The sequence below is a fragment of the Cucumis melo genome, chromosome 6, assembly GCF_025177605.1.
Source record: "Cucumis melo cultivar AY chromosome 6, USDA_Cmelo_AY_1.0, whole genome shotgun sequence".
In the NCBI taxonomy this organism is placed as follows: domain Eukaryota; kingdom Viridiplantae; phylum Streptophyta; class Magnoliopsida; order Cucurbitales; family Cucurbitaceae; genus Cucumis; species Cucumis melo.
Window position 1 is genome coordinate 1,578,660 of NC_066862.1, and position 25,256 is coordinate 1,603,915.

General features: G+C 31.5%; 4 protein-coding genes across 4 annotated transcripts; 2 read left to right on the forward strand and 2 right to left on the reverse strand.

Annotated features, from left to right (window-relative positions):
• Positions 1 to 5,188: 5,188 nt before the first annotated feature.
• On the reverse strand, positions 5,189 to 5,920 carry LOC103483310 (ethylene-responsive transcription factor ERF071-like). The gene has a single exon (XM_008439883.2). The coding sequence runs from the start codon at positions 5,918 to 5,920 to the stop codon at positions 5,189 to 5,191; it is 732 nt and encodes a 243-aa protein (XP_008438105.1).
• Positions 5,921 to 9,474: 3,554 nt separating this feature from the next.
• Positions 9,475 to 15,351, forward strand: LOC103483311 (ribosomal RNA small subunit methyltransferase, chloroplastic). The gene is made up of 10 exons (XM_008439884.3): positions 9,475 to 9,785; positions 11,417 to 11,566; positions 11,897 to 11,953; positions 12,513 to 12,611; positions 12,968 to 13,063; positions 13,356 to 13,440; positions 13,899 to 13,951; positions 14,237 to 14,320; positions 14,600 to 14,710; positions 14,796 to 15,351. The coding sequence occupies exons 1-10, from the start codon at positions 9,543 to 9,545 to the stop codon at positions 14,859 to 14,861; spliced, it is 1,044 nt and encodes a 347-aa protein (XP_008438106.2). The 5' UTR covers positions 9,475 to 9,542; the 3' UTR covers positions 14,862 to 15,351.
• A 1,116-nt stretch (positions 15,352 to 16,467) lies between these two features.
• LOC103483312 (protein-ribulosamine 3-kinase, chloroplastic) lies at positions 16,468 to 19,487 on the reverse strand. The gene is made up of 9 exons (XM_008439885.3): positions 19,268 to 19,487; positions 18,589 to 18,742; positions 18,418 to 18,508; positions 18,236 to 18,310; positions 18,070 to 18,158; positions 17,844 to 17,962; positions 17,294 to 17,434; positions 16,917 to 16,993; positions 16,468 to 16,774 (listed from the first exon to the last, which is right to left on the reverse strand). Exons 1-9 carry the CDS (start codon positions 19,365 to 19,367, stop codon positions 16,628 to 16,630), a joined length of 993 nt encoding a protein of 330 aa, XP_008438107.1. The 5' UTR covers positions 19,368 to 19,487; the 3' UTR covers positions 16,468 to 16,627.
• A 1,950-nt stretch (positions 19,488 to 21,437) lies between these two features.
• Positions 21,438 to 23,141, forward strand: LOC103483313 (uncharacterized). The gene is made up of 2 exons (XM_008439886.3): positions 21,438 to 22,296; positions 22,699 to 23,141. The coding sequence occupies exons 1-2, from the start codon at positions 21,685 to 21,687 to the stop codon at positions 23,104 to 23,106; spliced, it is 1,020 nt and encodes a 339-aa protein (XP_008438108.2). The 5' UTR covers positions 21,438 to 21,684; the 3' UTR covers positions 23,107 to 23,141.
• The last annotated feature ends 2,115 nt before the right edge of the window (positions 23,142 to 25,256 follow it).

Here is a 25,256-nt window from a genome sequence, read left to right on the forward strand (position 1 = left end):
TATAATTTACGTACAAGAAATGTATAGATTCACGAGACAAAGAAAACGTATGCTTAAAATTATTTCACGCATCAACTTTTTATACATTTGTCAACAAGAACATAGATTAATTGATACTGTTGTATGATAAAGATTAAGAAGTAGAAGCGATAATCGATCACTAAAAGTCGTTTTTAAAAAAAAATTGCCACTGACCCGACTATAGTCAATTTAGTAAATATTTCAATCAACCTCAATCAGCGAGGAGTAAAGGTTGGTTGGTTTGACTTTTTGAAATATTTTTAAAAATTTTCTTATGTAGAATTTTTCCAAACCCAATATCCAATGGCTTCGATTTGATCAACCGAACCAAATTTTTCGATATATCATACTTATATGATAATTAAAATTATGATATCTCCACCCCCAACTTTTATTAAATGAAAATATTTTTATATACCTTTTTAATTATGTGATTTATTGATAATTAAAGGACTATTTTCAAAAATAACAAAATATCGAAAGAAAAAAAATCCCAAATTAAATATAAAAGACTCTCTTTTAACTCAATTATTTATTTATTTATTTAGGACAATTTTCCATAATTAAATTAAAACGTTGCAAATACTAAATTAAAATAAATAAGCAATTTCCTCTATTTACAAAAATTTAAAAAGAATATTAAAAAAAGTAAAGCCGTGAGCTTTGAAATTGTAAAATAGGAAAGAGATAGAGCCTACGGGTAGATTTAAATCTTCGTGGGAAAACGGGTAAAGATTAGGAGCTCCATCGTTATCAACCCCTATGACGTGGCAACTTTCCCACGCGTGGACCCCATCTTTCCATTCATTTTTCGTACAAAGTCATTTCCCACACGTGCGAGAAAAAAATATTACATTTTTTTTATTAAAATTAAACGTTAATCGATACAACATTCTTTTCTTTCTTCGACCATAATTTTCATGACATTTCTTTTAATGAATGCAAGTTCAATTTTTTATTTTCATAATCGTTGCACTAAAAATCTATCTGTTACGTGTCACTTAAACATAATCGTAAAATAGAATTAAAAATATAGAAAGAAATTAAGAATACTCAAAAATTTGATAAAGTAATCGTAATGATTTCATAAATTAAGGGTAAAAATTCAATTAAGATTATTTTGTTTAAAAAGATAACGAAGAGACTTCCAAAATTAAGTGTTATATAAATTAAGGACAAATTTTTAATCAAGATTATTTTGTTTAAGAAGATAATTAAGAGACTATCTATTAAATAAACTTTATTAATTTGTAGAACTTAAAAGTTTAGTAAATAAGTTAAAAATGACACCAAAATTAAGTATTTAAATATTAATTTATATACTAAACTAACTTTAGAGATTATTAAACACCCATATTTATTTTAAAAGAAAATTATTAAAAATATAACATTTGACAAAATATTTATCCTTCGTTAAAAAATCAAATGTAATAAAATTTGTATTTTTCCGTCATGAAGTGCAAATAATTTGTTAAATCTTTTAAATTAAATTAATAATAAAATATTCTTGGAGAAAAAACATAAGAATTATATTTAAAAAATTATTATAAATGACATTTTTGTTGAAAAATTTAGTAACGTGTATTGATATAATCTAAAATGTTGTTATTTTTTTAAATATCTTAATTTTCATTTTGCTAATATACATTTATATTTATAATTTCTTATTATACATTGTTAATGCAGAATCAGAAAAAGGTATAAAGTTGGAAAGCAATATAAATACAATGGTTTTTTTTTTCTTCTTCTTTCTTATCATTTACAATATTTAAAATCGCATTTATATAACATTTTTAAGTACTGGACAAATCTCCCTAAGTAGTGATAGTGTTAGTGTGGTAGGTAATGACAGAAATATATATATATATATATATATATATATATATATATATATATGAAAATTTAATAAAAATGTATTCTTTTTGCAATGAGAATATTAATTATGATAAAAATGAATAGAAAAATATAATATTATTATCATATTGCTTTCCAAAAGAGCAAAAAACAAATAATATAAAATCTCGATTTAAAATCAAATTTTAAAACTATAATTTTAGTCTCTTCAAAAGAATTCTGTTTAGGTTTATGATTATTTAACTATTAAAATTTAAAAGGTTTCAAATGTTGTTTTCCTCGTATCTTTATTAATATAATTTTGTTTTGTAGTCCATTTTATTGGATGAAATTTTTTTACATTTCATTTGGTAAATTGTGAGTGTGGAGGTTACTTCGTATATCTATTGGCTTTGGACCCTTAAGTCACCTAAGTTTTGGAAAGAGAGAGGAGTTAGGCAAATGAGGATATGCCTACATCTCCACGTGCTGTCGGTCGGGCGTGGCGATGAGTGGAGAGATAAAATAATATATAAATGACCGTTTAACGTTTCCATAATGAATTTGACCGTTAGCCGAGCTTTAAGTGTGTTTTATCCTGGGACGACAATCTCTTCTCAGAGAGAGCATTTTTTATGTTTTACAGTTTTTACTTTCTTAACCAATCCATTTTGCTATTATTGTTCTGCCTTTGTCGTACCAGTTGCTGAATCTGAACGTATTGTGTATTGGAAGATCGAAGTGCAACAACACATCAAACATAAAAATCTATTTTCTTTTATCTAATATATTTGCAACAAAATTAACAAAGTATTTAGATTCTAATATACATTAATATTTTGCTATTTACAAAACAAAATAGAAAAATTAATGTAAACGATAGAATTGTTAACGATAATTAGAAAATATAATATTGTTTAAAAGGTTTAGAGCAAAGAAAACAAAAAAAAGAATTTAAAACTTGAAAAAGATATAATTTGAAAAGAATATTGGTATTAAATAAATAAGCTATAGGGACCCCAAAAAAAAATGATGAATGAGCACATGAATTAATCAATAAAAATAAAGTTATTATTAACAAAGTACCCCAAAAAAGATTATTATAAAATTATGAAGAAAGCAATGAGATGTGGAAAATGCAATGTCATATAATTGTGGGGGCAGGGAGACAGTCAATAGGCCTTATGATTATTAATACATTATAACATACATCAATCCTCAAAGTCATAACAAAAATAAAAATAAAAAAGTCAACGGAATTTTCTTTTTGGATCAAATTATTGTTCATTCATGTAATTAATATATATGTGTGTGTGGAATTAGCTATGACATAGTAAAATTTTACCGTTTATCGGTAATAGAAGTTGCAGCATCTATTAGTAAAATATGATAGTTTTGGTGTTGTGATCGTTCTAAATATAAATCAATTTTAATTTAGAAAAAATATGAAAGTTTTTATATGAGATTATATATATATATATATATATATATATATATATATATATATATATATATATATATATATATATATAATTTTATTATAGATCTGTTTAAGTGAATATGGTTTGATGATTTTACGTGTATTCAACTTTTTAAGATAAATTATTTTAATTTTCATATTTAACATCGTACTTATTAATTTCACTTAAATCGATCAATAAAAAAACAAGGGTTGAGTTACTACTTGTAATTAATTATCATTAAGAGAAAAAATTATCATTTAGTGGACAGGATATTAATTGCTATCTAATGAGGTCGATGATTCGGTAATCTACCCTAAAGTTATTGAATCGAAAACAAAAAAGTAACAAAAATACTTGATAAATCAATCAATATTTTTCAACAATTCTCCGTCCTTTTATACTTTTTATTGTCATTTGAGTAATTGGATGGTCATTGATATATTAAAGTTCAAACGGCATATAATTTGGTCCCATTAGTTTGACGAAACTTCGCGAGTACTTTTCTCAACCATCGCAATCATATTCTTATTTCTTTTAATTAGTACCGAGTAGTATCATTTAATTAATTACGTCTATTCTTTATGTATAATATATTTTTGCTAGGCTACTATTTATTAATTACATAAAGCTAAACTATATAGTTTACCAAGTCAAGTGATGTTACTTACTACTTATAGCCAAACTATAAAATACAAGCAAAAGAAGTCAAATGACCTAAAGACCAAATCATGGATCCAAACATGAGATCAATGAGGACAAAGGAGGGAAATTCGTAAACAATATTAATTAAAAGCATAGGATAAAATTAATATTAAAGCAAATGAAACATTATGCAATTTGTTTAATTAAGTTACATGTAGTGGGGCAGTCTTTCACAATAGACCATTATGGCATCATCATTACTTAAATAGGGTATGAAGAAGAAGTCATTTGGAAATTTCAATGAACTCCACTTTTTTAAAGAATTTAATTAATATTTATACAAACTTATAACTTTATTAATACAAAGGGTTAAAAAAAAAAAAAAAAAACAATTTTAGCCTTTTGTACTTTAATAAGGAACTTACCTATTTAAATTTTTGTATGATGCTTAAATTAGTATAATATTTAGGAGAAATCGTAAAAAATATAATATTTAACAAAATATTTACCCTTTATAAAAAAAATTAATGTAAATGGATCGTTAATTTTTTATATTTAAAAAAAAAATCAATAATTTAGTCTTTATTTTTTGAAATTTTAGAGAGTTTAGTTAAAAATTTTAAAAATTATATCAATTAGGTATTAAAGTTTATTATATAACAACTTAGTTTGTATGGTTTTGAAAAAATAATTTTCGAACAGTTTATTGGCATGTACTTTTTATTAAATTTACTTAAAATTTCTTAATAAGAATGGAATTGTTACAAAAGGTGAGTGTAGGGATTACGTTGTTATTTGTCAAATCTCAATATTTAAGCTACCATAAATTTTGAAATTAAAAATATAAGGATTGAAAACTGTTTAAACAGGTGGGTTTTATATAACAGATTAGTCCTCAAAATGTTCGATACAAACATAAGCTACACCAGCTTTAAATTGTCTTACAAACTTATAGTTTTTGTTATCGGAAGATTAAGACTACCAGACTTATAATTTGTAAATATTTCGATATTTCATTCAAATAATATACACATAGTTTCAACTTCCAAATAATTAAACTAACAAAGACTAATATTTAGTGTAGACAACTTTCAATAATCTTTTAAATCATTATCGAACCTCCAACTTGGCAATTCGATATTCACTTATGCTAGTTGAGTCGCGTTCGTGTTCGTGTTCGTGTTCTCGATGAGTTATGAAAGATTACACTTTAATTTGCTTAAGAAAATCTAACATTCACCATAGGTAGGAGAGCCACTAAAAGTTGGAGGAACAACCACCGAAGAAGAAACCCTAAATCTCTTACTCATCAAACCTTCGTTATAATCATCATCTTCCAATATTCGATCCACCCACCAATCTCCGGCCACCTCCGACCCATCGGAACAGAAACCCAGTGGCCGGAATCCGTCGCCATCGCTGCTATCCCACGAACCGGATTGATCGGTTTCTACATGGGGTACAATTATGCTCGGCTGTACAGCCGCTTTATCAATGGTCGTCAAATCCGCCATTGTTGCCGATTGATAGCTTCTGAAGTTGAAAATATTCCCAAAAGTGAACCGATCGCTCACTCTGTTCTTCAACGATTTGCTCTGTTCGCTCGTTCGTGCTATAATACTCTGCAGGTTCTTGCTCAATTTCGCTTTCAACACGCCGATGTTCGAAACTTTCGAATCCGGTGACCAACCGGCTGCCGGAGACACGAAATTGGTCCTTGCGTTTTCGCCGCGAAGAGCAATGGCAGCCTCGTCGTAGGCTCTGGCGGCTTCCTCCGGCGTGTCGTAAGTGCCCAACCAAAGGCGGACTCTCTGAGAAGAGTCTTTTATTTCCGCCACCCACCGGCCGGACGGACGCTGCCGTACTCCGACGAACCTCCGTGCCGGGGATTTGTTGGGTTGCGAATGTGAGATGCAGCGGGAAACTGTGGCGGATCTCTTGGTTTCTCTACCGGCGGCCATGGGGAAATTTTGTGGGATTGATTTTCTTTAATTTGTGGTTTAATTTCTTTGGTGTTTGATGAAGAAATTTGAAGGGTTTTATATTGATGAAAAGTTGTGAATCTTTTGGAGGGCATATACCCATCTCAATCAATTTAGTGTTGGGTTTTGTTTGGTTTTTGGATCTTTGATATATTTTAATGGAGTTTCAAAATAGATTTAGTATTTGTATTTTTTTCAATTTGTGGATTATGAAATAAAACCGTTTCTTAAATTCGACGTGGTGTTATTTAAACCTCCGACCGCTGCGTGGCGGCACGAGATAAAATGAGTTTGTAATGTAATGTAGTCTTAAATCTATGCAACAAGTTATTAGTAGAATATGCTGAAAAGAAATAGTTAGTTTAAGGAATATATTTTTTAGCGAGAAATAGTTAGTTTCTCCTCTTTTGGACAATTTACTATTCGTGTTTAATTTAAAATATAAGTTATTTGAAAAAAAAAAATTAATGTTTGTTTTAATTTTTTTCAAAATAGTTTAAACAAGAATGATTTTCTTAAAAACGTTTTTATCTCTAGTAAATCTATATCATTATGCCTGAAAGTCCTGAGAAATTTAAAGATATTTAATATGTCATCACAATTAATAAACGTTGACACGAAATTTGAATCATGTCACTTGAAAATACATCTAACGAATAATATCGAATTGTTGTTAAAGCTTAAGTAATGTTGTATTGAACGATAGAAATTGAACCATCGATTTTTAAAAATATAACACGTATGGATTTGATTTTGAAAATATATAATAAATAAACAAGTAAGTGGAACAACCACCAAGTTGCTGGAGGGAAGAAGACAATAAGCAACGAAAGGTGAAGATTGGATTTTTCCTAAACCTAACTTCAATTCTTATTGTATAATATTCATGTGGTAGCTAAATGGATATTGATTATTCCTTCAATAATTTGCGTTTTTTTTAATACAAATACTATGGTTTCTAAAATTAATTAATCATAACAAGTAATATTATAAAAACAAAGGTTAGATGTTTGTTTAAGATTTTCCTTACCAAGTGATATACATTTTATATATTTAATATAACATATGACTATGATAATGTTATATAATGTGGGTGATTTTTTTGGGGTTAAATTTATGTAAATTTATGACTATTTTGAGGGGAGACTATAACAATCATGAAAAACAACTCAATGGGTGATCGGTAATAATCAATACTAGGGATGAGCATGATAAATTGAAAAACTGAACCGATCGATCAAAGAGAAGTCGGTTGGCTGTGGTCAGTTTCGGAAGATTCAAAATTGATAATTTTCAAAAAATATCTTTTAAGTGTTAAACCGATCCAACAAAAATCAACCGACCGACCTTTACTCATGGATATCGAAATCGGCTTGACAGTTTACTAAACTGACTACGGTAATTTTAAGGTCGATTTTGTCATAAAATCGACTCTAATCGATCAATGATCACCCATAGTCAACACCATTACCTGACGCTAATCTTTGCCAAAAACTGACACTGAAAAACCGATGTGAACATACCTAAAAAGGTAAATGTTAGCTAAATGCATCATTTTGTAAATTAGTTATGCTCGTGGGTTGCTAAAATTATTTTAAAAGCTATTCAAAACCATTTTTTTAAGTATATTTTAAACAATTTTCGTCAATCCAAACCGATCCTATATGTAAATTTTTAAAAATATCTTTAATCACTATTTTTTAGTTCAAATTACCGTATAAATAATATAATTTAAGAATAAGAAAGGAAGGTAAGTAAACGGCTCGGCTCGGCTCGGCTAGGCTTAGTGTGTTAAAAATACTTAAAGGAGAAAACGGACACAAAACGGGCCGTTCGATTTTGTTGGGTTGTAGAAACGGAGCGTAAGATAAATTAATTAGTGAAAATTTAAAATAATTAGCGAAAAAGGACAAAAGTGTTAATATTTGGAATATAGCAATTGGATGGAGAATTATACTTTTTGTGGGCTCCAGAACTGCGTCGTTTTGATTTGGATAAGGGAAATCACTTTCTGGGGGAACCATCTCAACTTGCTTTAGAGTCCAAATTAAGATAACTATTTCTAATCATTTATTAGGTTTAAATCATAGGTTAGGGCTTCTCCTATGCTATCAAATCTTTTCAATTTATTCTTATGATTTTCACAAATCTAATTTTTCAAAATTAATTTTTTAATGTTTTGTGTAAGAAGAAATGTTATTAAAAAATAAATTAATTAAATTAACTCCAAACCAACATTATTAGAGATTAAATTTAATTTTTTTAGATATAAAACTAAAATTGGATGATTGAAAAGAATGACTTAATCTAATTGTTATTGTTATTATATCTTATTTGAAATTAAAAGGGGAAGTATGGATCTTTCATTTAGTTTAGATTTGATTGATTAATTTGTCATTCAAGTTTTGATTAGTCTAACTAATTCAATTTTATATTTAATTTTTGTTTGAATGATATGAGATTTAAAATTTCGAAAGAACAGGGCCATATTAATAGACTTTTTTACTTGCTTTGCCATAATTTGTGATTTGTGCTTGTTTGGTTGCTGTTTTCGTTTGTTGTTTCTAAGATTTGAGAAACTTTTTTGAAGAAGCAGTCAAATTTGTTCTTGTTCTATTTTTGTTTCATAGAGTATTGTTCAATTTATTTATCAAAACTTGTATTTGGTTCGTTGGTAGCTATGAACTTCTAAATATTTGTGCTTTAGTAGTTATGAGTTCCTTCTATGTCTTTTCGACCTAGAATGTAAAATATCTGTAAAAAACGTGATCAGTTGGTCAAAAGTTATATTTAATGATTGATTTGAGATCCATGATAAATAGCCAAAGGTCAAACATTTTTTCATGGTCAAAATCATAGTAGAAGTCTATAGTTTCCTTGTCACATGACCCTTCTGTTTGTTTTAACAAAATATCAAGAAAAAACGAAGAATTTAAAAGTCGACCAAAATCAAAGTTTTGTGTAACAAACAAATCGAATTTCTACCAATTTATGTGCATAGCCCTCTCTTTAACCTCATCCTCCTCGCCAAGTCCCGAACTTAAAGGTAGATCTGACTCGATATAAGCTAAATCCAAAATCAAGTTTAACCGACACAATCCAATTCAACCAATCTACAACTAAATCATGTTTATATCGATGTTTTATATATTGAATTGACAATTTAATCATTGACTATAAATTCCATGTCAGTTGATTTATACCAGACAACATTGGATTTGTTGTATAAACAACCCAAATTAGTTTAGCATCAAGGGAGCTTCTAAGTGTGAACATTATGATTATTCATATTAATTAAGATTTAGTAAACTAATCACTTCACTCAATAGCGTCGTCTTTAGCTTTCGCTTGTAATCAATCTTACTAACGATGAAATCAATAGATGAAAAATTCCGATCAATTATCATTTTAAAAGTGAATGGTTCGATTTAGTGTTTTTGTAAATTTATATGGTTGATTATGGAATGAAAATATTTATAAATATAATAACATTTTATTATAAATAATTTTTTATGGCATTAACCAAAAGAACTTTGTTGCTCAATTCGGAGATAGTTTTATCCAAGTTGGTTTCGGATTGGGAGTTGAGGAGAGCGAGAAAATGGCGGCACCTCCACTTCCAAATCCTTTCCTCCCGCCATTTTCATTCACGAGCTATAGACAGAGCCCTAATTTATATTTTCCAGCTAGTACTGCCATCGCCGGCTCACGGTGGGCTACTCCGTTTGTATCTTGTTCTGCTACTACCGTCAGAGTTGGAGAAGGAGTCAATCCAGATGATTATCATTCAACTTTAAGAGCTCTCAATTCCAAAGGCCGCGTGCCCAGAAAATCTCTCGGCCAGGTTCGTTCCCCAACACCCTGTTTACATGATTATCTTCTAGTTGTTTAAGTAATGCATGATGCTAGCGTTTGAAACACGGGGAAAGTTTGGGGAAATTGGGAAGTGTTAATGATAATCAGTAATTTCCGTTTTGTAAATTCTAATATGATACATGGAGAGGTAGAGAGAGATGATATATACAATATATTCTTCGATTATATGTTGGAAAACAGGAGGTGGTATTTCATCTGGATAGCACTTGAGATTTGAGAATACACCACGTATCTGGATAGTTTTGGGGAGATTTATTCAATGTGTATTGATGTTTTTGTTCACGTAAATCATTAGGAAATGATTATTTTGATACCGGGTATTGAGGTTTATCTCTTGCATTATGGTCAGCTCACAGCCCATCTCACTAATGCCCATAGAAGCTTCGCCTACCCAAAACTAGGGAGAAAATGAAGCTTTAAGTTAAGTTTTGAATATGGGGATTGAACATAGGACATTGGAGGCTATTATTAGGATTTAATTCTGCAGAAACCTTGTGAAAAAAACCTTTTTTCAGCCACCAAATTTGATCCCACAGACAATTTGTCTTTTCTCACCTTGAAAAAACAAAATGAACTCTTTAAATATCCATAACTTGTCAGCTTCTTTAGAAAGAGCATTTCTAATATAATTTATTGGATTGAAATATAAATACAGATAGAATTCCAGAGTTTTGTTCTTGAATTCATCACAAAATGTACCAACAGAGAATAAAAAGAAAGAGATACAGAGAGAGGGCTCTTGAAGCTAATTGTTTCAGTCAGATCCTCACAAACAAGGGAAACCGGTTTGCTCTTTTCGGTCGTACTCGAATATATACAATCCGCAACGATTTGATCGACAAAAATAACTTGAGCATTTCATCACGAGCATTCAACGTAATGCTTCCGGTTTTCGTTTATTTCCTGCTGAAAATACTCAAGTTCCCTCTTTCCAATCTCTCTAATAGCTTCTTAGCACTAGGAACCTCCATTTCTACAAGTTTCTTGAGATACCCAATGGCTCCATGTGAAATCATCAGCTTCTTGCATTTCTTGCTCAAAGCAAGATTCACAAGACAGGCAACTGCATATTTTTTTGCTGTGTTATGAGGACTAGAGTCTAACAACATCACAAGATTTGGGACACTGTTCTCATCCTTCTTCACTTCATTGATATTTTGGGACAGTGTCATCAAGCTTGCGATTGCTTGCGCTGCCACTTCTCGGACACTGTTCGACTTCGCCTCGAGCATCTTAACTAGCGGAGGGATGAACCCCGCTTCCCCAATTATCTTTTTCATCTCTGGTGAGCTGCTAATCACACAGATTGCTGATGCTGCTGCTTGCTGAGCACCCACCAATCAATCACACGCTATTGAGGTTTATCTCTTGCATTATGGTCAGCTCACAGCCCATCTCACTAATGCCCATAGAAGCTTCGCCTACCCAAAACTAGGGAGAAAATGAAGCTTTAAGTTAAGTTTTGAATATGGGGATTGAACATAGGACATTGGAGGCTATTATTAGGATTTAATTCAGTTAACTGCAAGTTTGATTTGATGATGATTCCTTCTCAAAGATGAGTATCGGTTGATTTGTTGGCATCTTATATGTTTGCAGCATTATATGTTGAACTCTTCAATTAACGAGCAGTTGGCTGCTGCAGCTAATGTTAAAGAGGGTGACGTAGTATTGGAAATTGGGCCTGGAACTGGGTCGTTAACCAATGTCCTTATTAACTCAGGTGCAACGGTGCTTGCAGTTGAGAAGGTTAGTTTTCTCTCTCTCATGAACGATTTCTGTCAGATATCAATTCTTGGATCCAGATGGGAAAATGCGTGTTGAATTTACTAGGCAAATAATGCTCCTTCTAACCTATAAGTTGTTTTCTTGTCTACAAGAATTCTAATCTAGGAATGTTTGGATCTTTGTTCAAAGGTTACATTGATTGTTTGACCTGTCAAGTCTTTAAAGGATCCTTTACTCAATGAAAATAAGAACTTGAAATTTTTGTTCTCAGATGCAAGTTTATCTTTTACTTTGACTATGCACTCTGACATCTCATATCTTTCTTCTTTTGGATATACTTTTCAAGTATAGGACTCATATATGGCTGCTCTTGTAGATGAAAGATTTGCTAACACAAACAGATTGAAGGTAAGTTATATCTGACGTCATCAGTATTATTATCATTTTCCCCTTTCGTGATAATTTAGTAGGATTGCTGATCAAATGTCTTTGAGGACTAAAATATCTTAATTCTTAATTAAGAAGATCATTCCTATAAGTTGGTATTTCATTTTCTTCTTGTTAAGTTTTCTCACAATTAAGTCCATCAAGAAAGCTACTGGTGTGATGGGCCATGTAACTAGCCAATCTTTTATGCAACACTTGACGTTGCATCATTGAATATTCCCCATACACCAAGCGGCTTAAGATTCATTTTTCATATCATTAGGAAATGTTTCTTCAGAAAAAAAAAAATTATCACTAAAAAATGCTTCTTGTGGGATTACTTAGCAGACATTAATAAGATTGGTGGTGCCAGGAATACTATATTTGCCATGTTTAAGATTTGCGGTGTTAATAAGTTTCGTAATCTATGTTTATTATGAGCTTTTTTTATAAAGTTTCTTGAGCATAGGTAAATATAAAATTTGCCATGTTTAATCTTACAGTCTAGACAATGTTGTACTATTCCAACTGGAACATGCAGGTTCTGAATGAGGACTTTGTTAAATGCCACGTGAGCTCACATATGATGTCTTTTCTCAAAAGTATTGAGTTGTCTGAAGCAAGATCACAACCTGCTAAAGTGAGTACATCTACTAGATATGCTTGTTCACTTGTCACATTTGCTTGTATTGTGTCAGATATACCCAGTACAGCAACCATTTTCTGTTGCTGTTGGTGTTTTTCTTCCTTATTTTTTTATGCAGCGGTTCTCAAGTTCTTGCATTTTCTTAGATAATTTTGAGAACCAGTGCTTATGCAAGCTCGATATCTTTCAATGATTGCATGAAGTTTTTGTTTAGATCATACAGTATTTGTCATGTTTGTATACATTGTTTGGGAAACTCAAGTATGTTTTAAGTTTATTCTTCAAAAGTGTATCTTTTTTAAGTGAACTATTTTATTCTAAGTTAGCTTAACTGAATTTCTTGTCGGCAGGTAGTCTCCAACATACCTTTCAATATAAGTACAGATATAATTAAACAACTTCTTCCAATGGGAGACATATTTTCAGAAGTTGTTCTTTTACTCCAGGTATATTCGATCGGCTCTAACCACTACATTATCTAGCTATTTCTTACCTCTCGAGAACAAGTTCGATTAGGACTTTCTTGTTTGTGGTTAATTTTGTAATCTATTTTCGTCATACAAAGAAAGAAAGAGAGAAAAGAAGAAAAGAAGAAAAGAAGAAAACAAAAGGGAGAGAGAGAGAGAGAGAAGAAAAGAGAAAAAAAAAACAAATCTTCAAACTTTCAAGTTCCATTTTAGCTACGATATTGTCAATGTCTTTTCTATTGTGAAACTGATCTGTATTTAAACTAATCAGGAGGAGGCTGCTCTACGCCTGGTGGAAACATCTCTGAGGAGATCTGAATATCGACCCATCAATGTATTTGTGAATTTTTATTCAGGTACCCTACTAGTTGTACTCTTTCCATACTATTCACAATTTTGTGTATCTTATCCAGACATGCTTCAAAATTTATGAATGCATTGAGATCTCTATCTCCTAAAAGGAACTGATTTAATGATCGGTTACTTCATTCAAATTACCAAACCTTAACAACCTATCTGAGCATTATCTTTCTGAAGTTGAAAATTATTTCACTCTTGTTACTTTTTTGTCAGTTCTTAATGATTAACGTATACAAAATCTTAAACAAATAATTCAGATCTAACTAATGGAAACTGTGGTCTAAATATTTCGAATTTGTTTAAGCAGAGCTAAACTATATTATACTTTGATGAAAAATAAAATAAGTTGCCCTAAGTGCATGGATAAACATATAACCAACTCCATGTATAACTTTAATACTTGCAACTTTTCTATGAAGTTATATATAAAATTTATCTTCCATTTCCTTTGTAGACCCTGAATTGAAATTTAAAGTTCCGAGGACAAACTTTTTTCCTCAGCCTAATGTAAGTGATCTTTAATTTGTAAGTATTCTAATTGCTTCTCTTCCTTTTCCTAGAACTAGAAGTATCCGTCTAATAATCACCAAAGTCTTTAACATATTTAAGAGCCTCTTCTCCCTACATTTTTCGGCCACCTGAATGAGAATAATAAGAAAGAGAAATGATAATGAAACTCCGATTTAGAGAACATTTGGACATATGGAATTACTTCCAATCTATCCGAAACTTTATTCTTCACTCACACACAGAATTTGAAAACTAATCTTTCTTTTGTTTACGATTTTGTAGGTTGATGCAGCTGTTGTATCTTTCAAGCTGAAGCAAGCAGCAGACTGTCCTGCAGTTTCATCCACCAAAAGTTTCTTCTCAATGGTTATATATTTTGCTCTGAAGTCATACATTTTCTTTCACTATTGTGAAAATTTTGGCTCGACCAAAGTATCATTTGCCTCTATCACTGCATTTGCATAGAAGAGTGTCTAGAGCACGTGTTTCTATAGTATAATATGACTATATAAACTTCACGTTTTCAAATTTTACACATTTAAACTTATATTGGTGAACTATTAAATTCGCTACTGCATCTTAATTTCTTCCTTGACGTATTTATTACTATCTTTTGACATGCCTTGGATTTTTAATGCATTACAGGTTAACTCAGCATTCAATGGAAAGCGTAAAATGTTAAGAAAATCTCTTCAACACATATGCACATCCTCAGAGATAGAAAAAGCTTTAGAAGATTCTAGCCTTCCCCCAACTGTAAGGCATATCTATCTCTACTCTGCCTATTTTTTGTTTCCTCAGAATCTGTTAATTGATTTCTTCATATTTGATTTGTTTGCAGTCAAGACCGGAGGAGCTAAGCTTAGACGATTTTGTTAGGTTGCACAATTTGATAGTGAAACAGTAGTTCCTGTGGCATTAACTTGAAAAAATGATCAATCCAAGTTCCTACAGGATGACTATTTCCTACTTTGGAAACCATCACTAGTTAAGAATCCAAGAAACGCTCAATTGGTGGCTCTGCGAAGAAGGTTGGAAGGAGGAGTATCAGTATAAGATATGCTCATTCACCGTTTTTAACCTAAACATAAAAGAAGAAAGGAAGGAGAGTGAAGGGGATGGAGTATGTGAAGTCAACTGAGAAGGAAAAGGAAGCGTCTACAACAGCTCTAAGAGAAGGATCACTCACTGGAAGCTACCGAAGCGAAAAAGCAGGTTCAATTCTTTTAATTTCTTGTTCTTTCCTTCTCTTAGTTGTTATTTATACGAGCGACTTGTTGTTACTGTTCATATTTAGCATGAAATGAACTCTTCTAGTTGTATTTGTATGTACTGAATTCTTGTATTGGAAAGGATAGAAGTCCGTGAGTTGAAATTTAAAATCATGCATTCCTTCATTTTGTTGGCCAAGTCCATTTACAGTCTTGTTCATCTTTGGGTCTTGAAACATGAGTACTTGATATGTGAAATATCGGGTACTCATTGAGAGGTCATTTTCAACTTCATGGGCCTTGGTGATTCAGATTGTTTTCCACTTTCTTACTGAACATGACCCCATTTTTAACTTGTAAGGTTTGAGAACTTGGGATTGTAATGAACGTATGAGCTGCTCCTTTGGATTGGAATGTTTAATGCTTTAACTAATGGTTGAAGATCTCTAAGCATGCTAGACTATTTATTTATTTGTATTTTTTTAGACACTGTACATGCTAAATTTAAGCAGTGGCAGATCCAAAAAAGTTTATGTTGGGGATATATTATATATATTGGTATTAGGTGTCTAGGTGGTGTATTTTGATTTTAAATTGGATCACAAGTACTGTCGTCTTTGAATTTTCAAAATTGTGTTGAATTCATTTAACTTAAAAAGTTTATACTAAGATTCTAAACTTTCAATTTATTGTTTAGCGTTAAATTTTAAATTATTAGATAATTTTTTATTCTGCAAGACAGGAAATCAAAAGTAACAAACTTAAAAGTTCAGATTCCATTTATCGATCATTTAATTTTATATTTTAATTTTTTAAAACTAAATCAAACACTAATTCCACTTTTGTTATGTAGTTCCCACTAACATTAAACATTTTCTAGAACTTTAAACATTAAAGAAAAAGTATGGCTATGAATTGAGAATAAATAACCAAAGTTCAGTACGCCAAACCTAATAATATTTGATAACTAAAAAACTCGTAAGTTATTGAATCTTAAACCTGAAATCTTTTATTACTAATTCACAAAAATTAAATATTTTATTACTAATTCACAAAAATTCAAAATTTAAATGTTGACGAGCTCTTCGAGTCACTTGGATTTTTGGTTTCTCCTTTTTCTTTTACTAGTTCAAATATCCACTATTGTCCCTAAAAAAACAATTCACAAATTCTGATTTATTTGAATCCCTAGTCATTCGTTAATCTCTTTAGAACTCTAACATATATTTCGCCATGCTTGGTGGTTTAAAAATCATGTACACCTTCTACATGAACTTAACTGTTAGATTGGAAGTAGATGCATGAGAGAAATGACTTCTCTTTAAGCTTTCGGCTGCATGGCATAGAGAATTATACAGAGAAGTTGAGAAATGGATACATATTCTATACAGCTCTAAGAAGCAGCAGCCAGCACCAAAAGTGATATGAACCACCAAACAAACCTCTCTTGGAAAAAAAATTTCTAAGCCTGTAACATCCGCAGATAGTCATCAATTATAGACATGGCAGATGAACGGTACCCAGAACCAAAGAGATTATAATGATTTAGGTAATGATACAATAGATAAAGATCTCTCCGCTTCTCAAACCCAGGTTGCTTGGGCATAACCTGAACAAAATGACAAAAAAATTTCAAAATGTAAAAACTAGATAGCCAAGAGCTCTTAAAAGCAAAGGAAAAGTAGAGGATGTAGATAATTGAAAAATAGAGAGGAATGCTGCATCAGGAGTCCATTAATTTGGAATGATACCTTGAAATAAGCATCATAAAAAGAACCTCCAAATCCAGCACACCATGACATTCCAAATTCTGCTTCATTGTGTCCATCTGAAAAATCTAGCCTTAGAAACCACACACTTACTAAGATAAATGACTTTATCTAAAGATCAGTTGATGAAGCTTAAAAGCTCTCTTGCCGTAGAAGTTCTTTGGACAGAAATTTAAAAGACAAAAAGACCTTCCTATGAACCCAAATCAAATAGGAGGTATTAACGTTCCGACTTTCATTCATAGATCTACTATGTCTGCTTCTACTTTTACTTTCATTTTAATGTATCTGTTCTTTATGTAACCAACCACAATTTGCTTAGTTCCAAAAGGATAAAGCACAACGAAAGTTGAACTTACAATAACATGCTGGGTCGAGTATAACAGGCTCTCCATTCTTATCAGAGCTGATATTTCCACTCCACAAGTCCCCGTGAAGCAGACACGGTTCAATCACGACATTGTCAAATAGAGATCCAATACTTTTTGCAAGCCTTTGTCCTGTTAAATGCAAAAACAACTCTTGAAGCATTCTCGTAGCACCATAATTTTCAATCAGAAAGATAGCCAAGGGCAGCTGTCTATACAAAGAATAAAGCCATAATTCTTCTTCTCAACATGATCACAAGATTTACCAAATCCTACAATACATATCTGAATACCTAATCTTCTAAAGCAATCTAGGGTCATATTACCCCTTTTAGGGTCCATTACTAACTTTGAAGAACGTGGACAGAACATCACTGCCCTTTTATCATTCAAAACTGAAAATTGAAAAACACGTTCAACATCCAACTAAAATGTCATCTCATTTATCTTTATGAAACAGTTGAGAGAAGTGATTATACTTATATCGTTGAATGTGTCAACCAAACTAACACAAGTGTTATTCTCCGAAAACAAAGTTCACCTTTTTCATAAATCATATTGTCGCCATACTGGTCAAGCGCTAGCCTCACCTGAAATCCCAATCTTTCCTCCGCATAAAACTGTACCCAATCTGATGACCACGTATTCATTTGTGGAGTACTAGGATCATAAGTCGCACAATTAGAATAAGAACTCACTGAGATTACTCTGCTTCAATTGCTATAATGGTACTTATCTCTGACCTATGCATCTACTTGAAACACTACCTGCCAATGGTGTTGTTGACATCAAAACCAAACCCCTTATCAGATTTTCCAGACTTATGCATTTCAGCAAGCCTTCTTCCCAGCTCAGACTGAGGCCAGTGTGAAAGGGTAGATTTATAAGTTATCATATCAATACCCACGAAAAAGAGGATGCTCCATTACTCACCTGGTTTCCTCTGGAGGAACCAAATTCAATGAATTCCATAATGATGTATGAACCACCAGAAGGTAATGATCCGAACTGTAACAAGTAAAATAAGTTTAGTACATACATCTAGTGAAACGATGGGTGAATGAACTGACTGGGTAATGAAGTATAACTTTTCCCAGAACTGAAAATCTTCAAACCTTGAATGGTTTAGGAACACGGATAGTTTGGGTTTCGTACATTGCACTTAAACCAAGAGCCTCAGCTTCAAACATTGAGGGTCCAATGCTCCTGAGTAAGTTTCATAACTGCTCACAATTTCTATTACTTCATTTTATCATCTGTCAACTATAAGAACCCAGAGTTCTTACCTATTTCTTTTCACAAAGAAAGACCCTGCATCCGTGTCGTAACGATTTGCCTGGTTGATGCAACCACCACCAACTGGGCTAATTTTTGTTATCTGTGTTGCCTTTCCTTCAGAGAGAATCCATTCTTTTATAGGATCATCGCCCATCGCGGCAACTGAAACAATTGAAAATCATAAACTCAATCGACTCAGGTCACCTAGAAAGTTCACTAATACCAAATATCTGTAGTGAAGGCATGCAGTCCAGAGAATAACCCCTAAATTCCACCAGACACAAAGATCCCAGAAATTGAAGAATTGAAATGAACAAAAATCTGTAACGAAACTTCCACGGACAGAAGGCTGAAATTTACTCTAATTAAAAGAAACCCAGATACACACTGCTAATATCCTAAAAACATCAAAACCAAAAGAAAAAAAAAAACAATAAAAGAGAACCATCAATAACATAACACAGTGGGAATGCACAAGTGACAAGGCCACAACTACAAGGGCAGGCAAATGCCTCATATGACAAGAAAACAAGCACAGCAAACTCAAATTTGGAATGGAAGAACAGAAGATAAGAGGAATGGCGATTAAACACAAAAATTAAGGAAAGCTGGAAAATGGAGGAAACAATGAAGTGGGTGTGCTTGTGCAGGTTAATCGGTATAAATTATGTAGAGAATTGAACTAACCGGAAACTGGCTGGCGTTTGGCGTAGGAGAGGGGAGGAGAGCGAAGCAGGGAAGGGGAAGAGGAGGAGGGAAAGCAGTTGAGAGACACGTGTGCCGCCATTATCTTTTCGGAGGACGGCACACGAGATGTGGAAGACGCTGTTGCGTTGTTCGAAGCTCTGTGTGGATGGGAATTGGGAAACCGATGAAACGACGCCGTCCCCACCCTTATTTTTTTTTATTTTTTTTTCAATTTTGTTTATGAAAACTATTTACCAAATATATTAAAAGAAAATATAAATAAACTCTAAACGTCTGCTGAAACACCGTTGTAGGAAATGGTGATTGATAGTGATTAGAGGTTGGTATCGTTGGTCGTTAAAGTTGGTCAATGATAGTTACTAAAACATAGTCATTAATAAAATGAAATTTAATTAAATAATAACAATATATCTCATGCAAAAGAAATTGTAATATGTAAATATGTGTTCAAAATTAATAATAAAAATGTTCTACATAACAAATTAATTAATGGACATTCAAACTAGAAAGGGTGTATTTAATAAAAATCAAATAGATATTATTAAATATAATAAAGTGATTAAAATATTTACAAAATAAAAGAAATTTAGATTTATAAATGTCAATCAATCTATTAATATACATCGATTTTTATTAGTGTTTATAATCTCCAATATATCGATTTGTCATTTATAATAATTTTTAAATTTTTTTAATGTAAATCTAAAATTAAGGGACAAAAAGATATTGTCCCATATGATTTCATCTAAGTGTTTAAATATACAAGTTGACATTAATTGAACATACAAAGCATGAATATTGCCTAATTTATAGGTAAATCATTGCAACTATGGAATAATAATTGAAGTGAGATTGTAAAATATGTATGTCAAGATTTTGGGCCAAATCATACACCACGTTGGGAAATCATACATAATATCTCTTTTTTTCGTTATAAGAAAAACATGCACACATTTTTTAATTTCTCATGTCGATTAAATAAGTATATTTTTTTTAAAAATGTATTAAAAGAAACATATTGGTTCTATGATTAAGAATTAAATTTGAGAAGGAAATCTTGAATATAAATATTGTTGTATAGGTGTATTTATAGATGTCGATGATTAATGTTCTTAATGATTGAATGTCATTTTTCATTCGTTCATGTGCCTTCTATATGTTATCGATGTATCTTATAATTACATGTTAATATCACCTCTTTGTTGTCAAATTGCTTATAAATAATGACATTGGTGGACTTTGATAAGATACAAATCGTGAGAAATCAAAGAAATTTGGAGTGAATTTGAAAGAAAAAAAATTATAGGTCATCTCAAGAAAAGTTTTGGAAAGACTTTACATCGAGAAAATGTATCATGTTTTTAACTCAAATTAAGCCTTCAAAGTAAGTTTAACTCGTAAAACCAGACACTCAGCACTCTTATATTAGGTTGATTTTTGCCGTTGATTTTCTTTTTCTTCAAATTGAACTATTAACTTCGTAATTAGCATTTTATCTAGGGGTGAGTATGATCATAGACTGAAAAATCGAGCGAGCCGACCAAATCAAAATCGATCGATAAAAAAACGAGAGGAATTGGTTTCGAAAAGTTTCAAATCAAGAATTTCTAAAAAATATTTCTAAAGTGTTAAATCGTCTTGATAGAAGAACCTACCTGACAAAAATAGATTAACCGATCGACCCTCACTCATCGATGTTGAGGTCGGTTTGAACATTTACTAAACTAACTATGGTCAGTTCGATGGTGGTTTTTGAAAAAACCAACTCCGATCGATCGATGATTACCTCTAATTTTATCTATTAAACTATGCTCGATTTGTGTTGTATCTCTATTTCCAATATAGGTATATAGACCCAACTAGTCCCACTTGCTATAGTGATAATAATATGAAGCATATGATATGTGTGATTTTTGTATGTGTAAAACTACAAAACAAAACAACATATGCTTTCTCCATTATTCACTACAAACTTCATGAAGACCCACTCAAGATCTCACTCCATCCCAAATCTTTCTCCATTTTTCTCATATTACAAATAACTTTTTCTTTCTAAATATTAATTTATTTGCCCAAAAAATAAAATAAAATAAAATAAATTATAATAAAAAGGGAAGCATCCTTCTTAGTTTCTTCTCTAACTCAAATCTCTCTGCCCCCTCTTTTGTCTTTTTCCTTCTCAACATTGCTTTCTTCATTCAGCCATGGCTGAAACTCACTGACACTCTTCACAATAATCCTTAATTAATTCTTCAACTCCATCTTCGAAATTGCCTCTCACTTTCCCTTCTCCATCCATTTATAAACATCCCCATCTCACTCCCACTCCAATTCACTCACTTCAATTTCATCTCATTTCAATCCATTTCTCCTCTGTTCTTCTTCAAGCTGCTTCAATGGCGGCGCCTTCTCTCTCATTTCCCCCTTTTCCTCTTAATCGAGAAGGACCCACCAGAATGCTCAAGGATTTTCTTCACGAAACCAATCCAAATGGAATCGCATCTTCTAAACCAAAACCCACGTCGTTTAAAGCTTTGGCTTTCCACGCCGTCGTAGCCGCTGTTAAGAGGATCTCGTTTCCGTCCGTGAAATCGCCCTGGATCTTCCCCAGAAGCCTCTCGCGTAGGCTGTTGAGGAAAACAGAGAGAGATGAGAGAGAAACCGGAGGCGATTTTGTTGTTAAGATCAAGGACATTATTCGATGGAAATCGTTTAGGGATTTGATCGACGAGACAACGGCGGCGGCTCCACCGCTTGATTTCGCCGAATCGCCCGATCGTTACACTTACACGGCAGCCGCTACGACAACGACGACCACGACCACGACCACGACCACGAGTAGTAGTAAGAGTTCGAGCTGGTGCGAGAGCGATTTCACGGCGGAGGATTTGCCGTCGCCGTCGTGGAGAGATTGGTCCGACGACGGTACAATCGGAAAAATGTACTTCCGATGTGTCGGTGAAGATTCGACGGAAACGACAGCCGCACACGCAAAAAACGACAAAGAGGTTAGCAATAATTCAAAGTACTTCACACCTATAATGGAATTTGTCGTCTTCTATATTTGGTCAATCATTTGCTACCCTACGATCCGTTTTATTTTGGTTGAGATTTAAAACGAGCGATCGTGAACCGTTAGATTAAATCAATTTCTCTTATTGCAAAACTAGATTCGTCCGTAGAATACGAAACGACACCGTATATGTAAAAAAAAAAAGAAATTGGGCTTTAATTAAAATAATAATAACAGTGAACTATATATTTTTTAAATTAAACTTAGTATATTAATGTAATCAAATGATTATTTTATATTTGACTTGTTTTCTAGATTTTTATCTTTTGATATCATCATTATTATTTTTACATGTTATTCATATTTTCTATCTAAAAATTTACGTATCATTTTACAGGTTGGAATAAATGCATTATCAAAACGAGAGGATAAAGAAGAACAAGAGGTACTAGACGAAAGTACACGACGTCTATTAGAGCAGGTTAAAGGAGTAATTTCGTTATCAGAAAGTTGTAGATTAGCAGAGCATTGTGGCTTGGATGGGTTGCTTCGAGAATTGTTTCGACGTGACCTTGCAAGTTTTCAAGATGACGACGATCGAATTAGGATGAAGAACGGCAAAGATGGCGAGTATGTGTATGATTGGTTTTTGTCTCACAAGGGGAAGGAAAGTTATGTGAGAGAAATGGAGAGGGAAGGAAAATGGGAGATTTTTGGTGTTGATGAGAAAATTGATTTAGGGTTAGAAATTGAAGGAGAGGTTTTGGGATGTTTGGTTGATGAAATTCTACTTGACATTTTTTAATTATGAATAGAAAACTTTTCTTTCATTTTTTTTTTTTAGATTAATTCAAACTTCAAACTTCAAATATGTTTGTTAGAAGAGTTGCTTATGAATTTCATTTTTTTTCCCCTAAAGTTAAGCTTAAAAATATAATTAAAAAAGTAGTTAGTATATTGTGTTGGTGAAAAAACCAAATTGCCCATAAATTGGCAAGTTGGGCTTGGGCCATTGTGGGAGGGATGAGTGGATTGCTAAACTCTAAAACATAGCCTTAAATTCTTACCAAATATTATGATTTTTTTAATAAAAAAATTTAATTACAAACTTAAAAAGAAAATTACTTAAGATGAAAAAAAAAATAATAATAAATAAACACGTTCATAGGTCATAGCATTTTTTTTTTCATATTGTAAAACGATAAATATGACAAGTAATTAGATATATAGGTCAGTTATTAAAAGATTATTTACTTTTAGATTGACCACTTTTTATAATTTAGAAAATATGACGACATGGATCATAGTATCATACTTTTTTTAATATATTTGCAAATACTTGAAATTAAAACGACACTCTTCAAAAGTAAAAAAAAAAACAATTCATAGGTCATAGTACCTCTTTTTAATTAGATATATCGGTCAGCTATCAGAAGATTATTCACTTTTAAATTTACTACTTTTTATAATTTAAAAAATATGATGATACGGATCATATTATCATAATTTTTTTTAATATTTTTGCAAATACTTCAAATTAAAACGGCACTCTTCAAACGCGAAATTCAATCCTTAATATAATAATCTCGTTTCTTTTAATAGAAGAAATTTAGAATTTAAAAAATCAATAGAAAACCCCATATTAATTAAAAAGGTCAAATTGATTTAAGTCTAAGAAATAAGTAGTTCATAAATGTTATAACTAAAAGCCATGCTTGGCGATTTGGCAAAACCTTTTACTTTGACTTCACCCACATGTGAGAATTGTCTTATTTGCTTTTTATTTCTCCAAACTCCATCTTTTTCTTCAATCAAAACCATTTTGATTCAACAAAACTTTAATCAGTTTGTTTGGTTTGATAAATGGTAGAGCCCAACTAGACGACATATTTTATCAGTCACATTAATTGGTAAAATAAAAAAACATACGTACATATTTTTAATTTGAACAACTTACGAGTGAACAATTCAAATTTCATACATTTTCTTTTTATCCATAATACATATTTTATCTCGGTCTATCCGATCAATTCTAAATAGTATATATATATATATATATATATATCAAATTTATAATTCAACTCATAAGGGGTAATTAAAAACTTAATACATAAATAATGCAAACTTAATGCGCGCGCGCACATATATATATATATATATATATATATATATATATATATAATTCATGTAACTTGTTGAGTCAAGCACTCATGTAATCACTAAAACCAAATAATATCTCAATAGTTCTCAAAAGTTAAAACTAAAAAATATATTTTTAAAAAACTTAGAGTGGAAGATTTCTCCAATCTCCAAAAAATTCATTTGACCTTTTTATAATTATTTATTTATACATGTTGATAATAAATAAATAAAAAATATTAATAACTAGAAATAGACAAAAGGGATATTTTTCTTTTTTAATAATTAGAAAAATGGAAGGAGACAAAAGGGAAAATAGGATATAATTAGAAAAATGTGGTGATTGGGTAAAGTTAATGTTGGTAATTAAATATCCTATTGCTTCTTCTTTAAATAATCTCTATTCTCAATGTACATTTTATTTCTTCAATCCCTATGGTACATTTTTTTTCTTTCAATGCTTAAAACCTAGAAGTTTGGTATTGCCTACTTAACATATTTTGTGCCTTAAATTTCTAACAAGTCAAAACAACAAACTCCACAAAGTTTCCTTTTCTTTTTTTATCAAATAAGCCAACCACAACCCGACTTAAGTTAAAAAACAAATGGATATTACGCTTACAACAATTCACTAATCAATCAAAACAAGACTTGTTCCTTCAACTAAAAATGATGGTTTCAAAAAACCCTTGTAGAGTATAATGTGAGTTGGCAATATCAAAGAAAGTTGCTAACCGATGAATCTACTGAACCATCGATCTACTCTCAAGATGGAGATGGGTGATGCCATCGAGAACTTTTGATTAATAACTCACA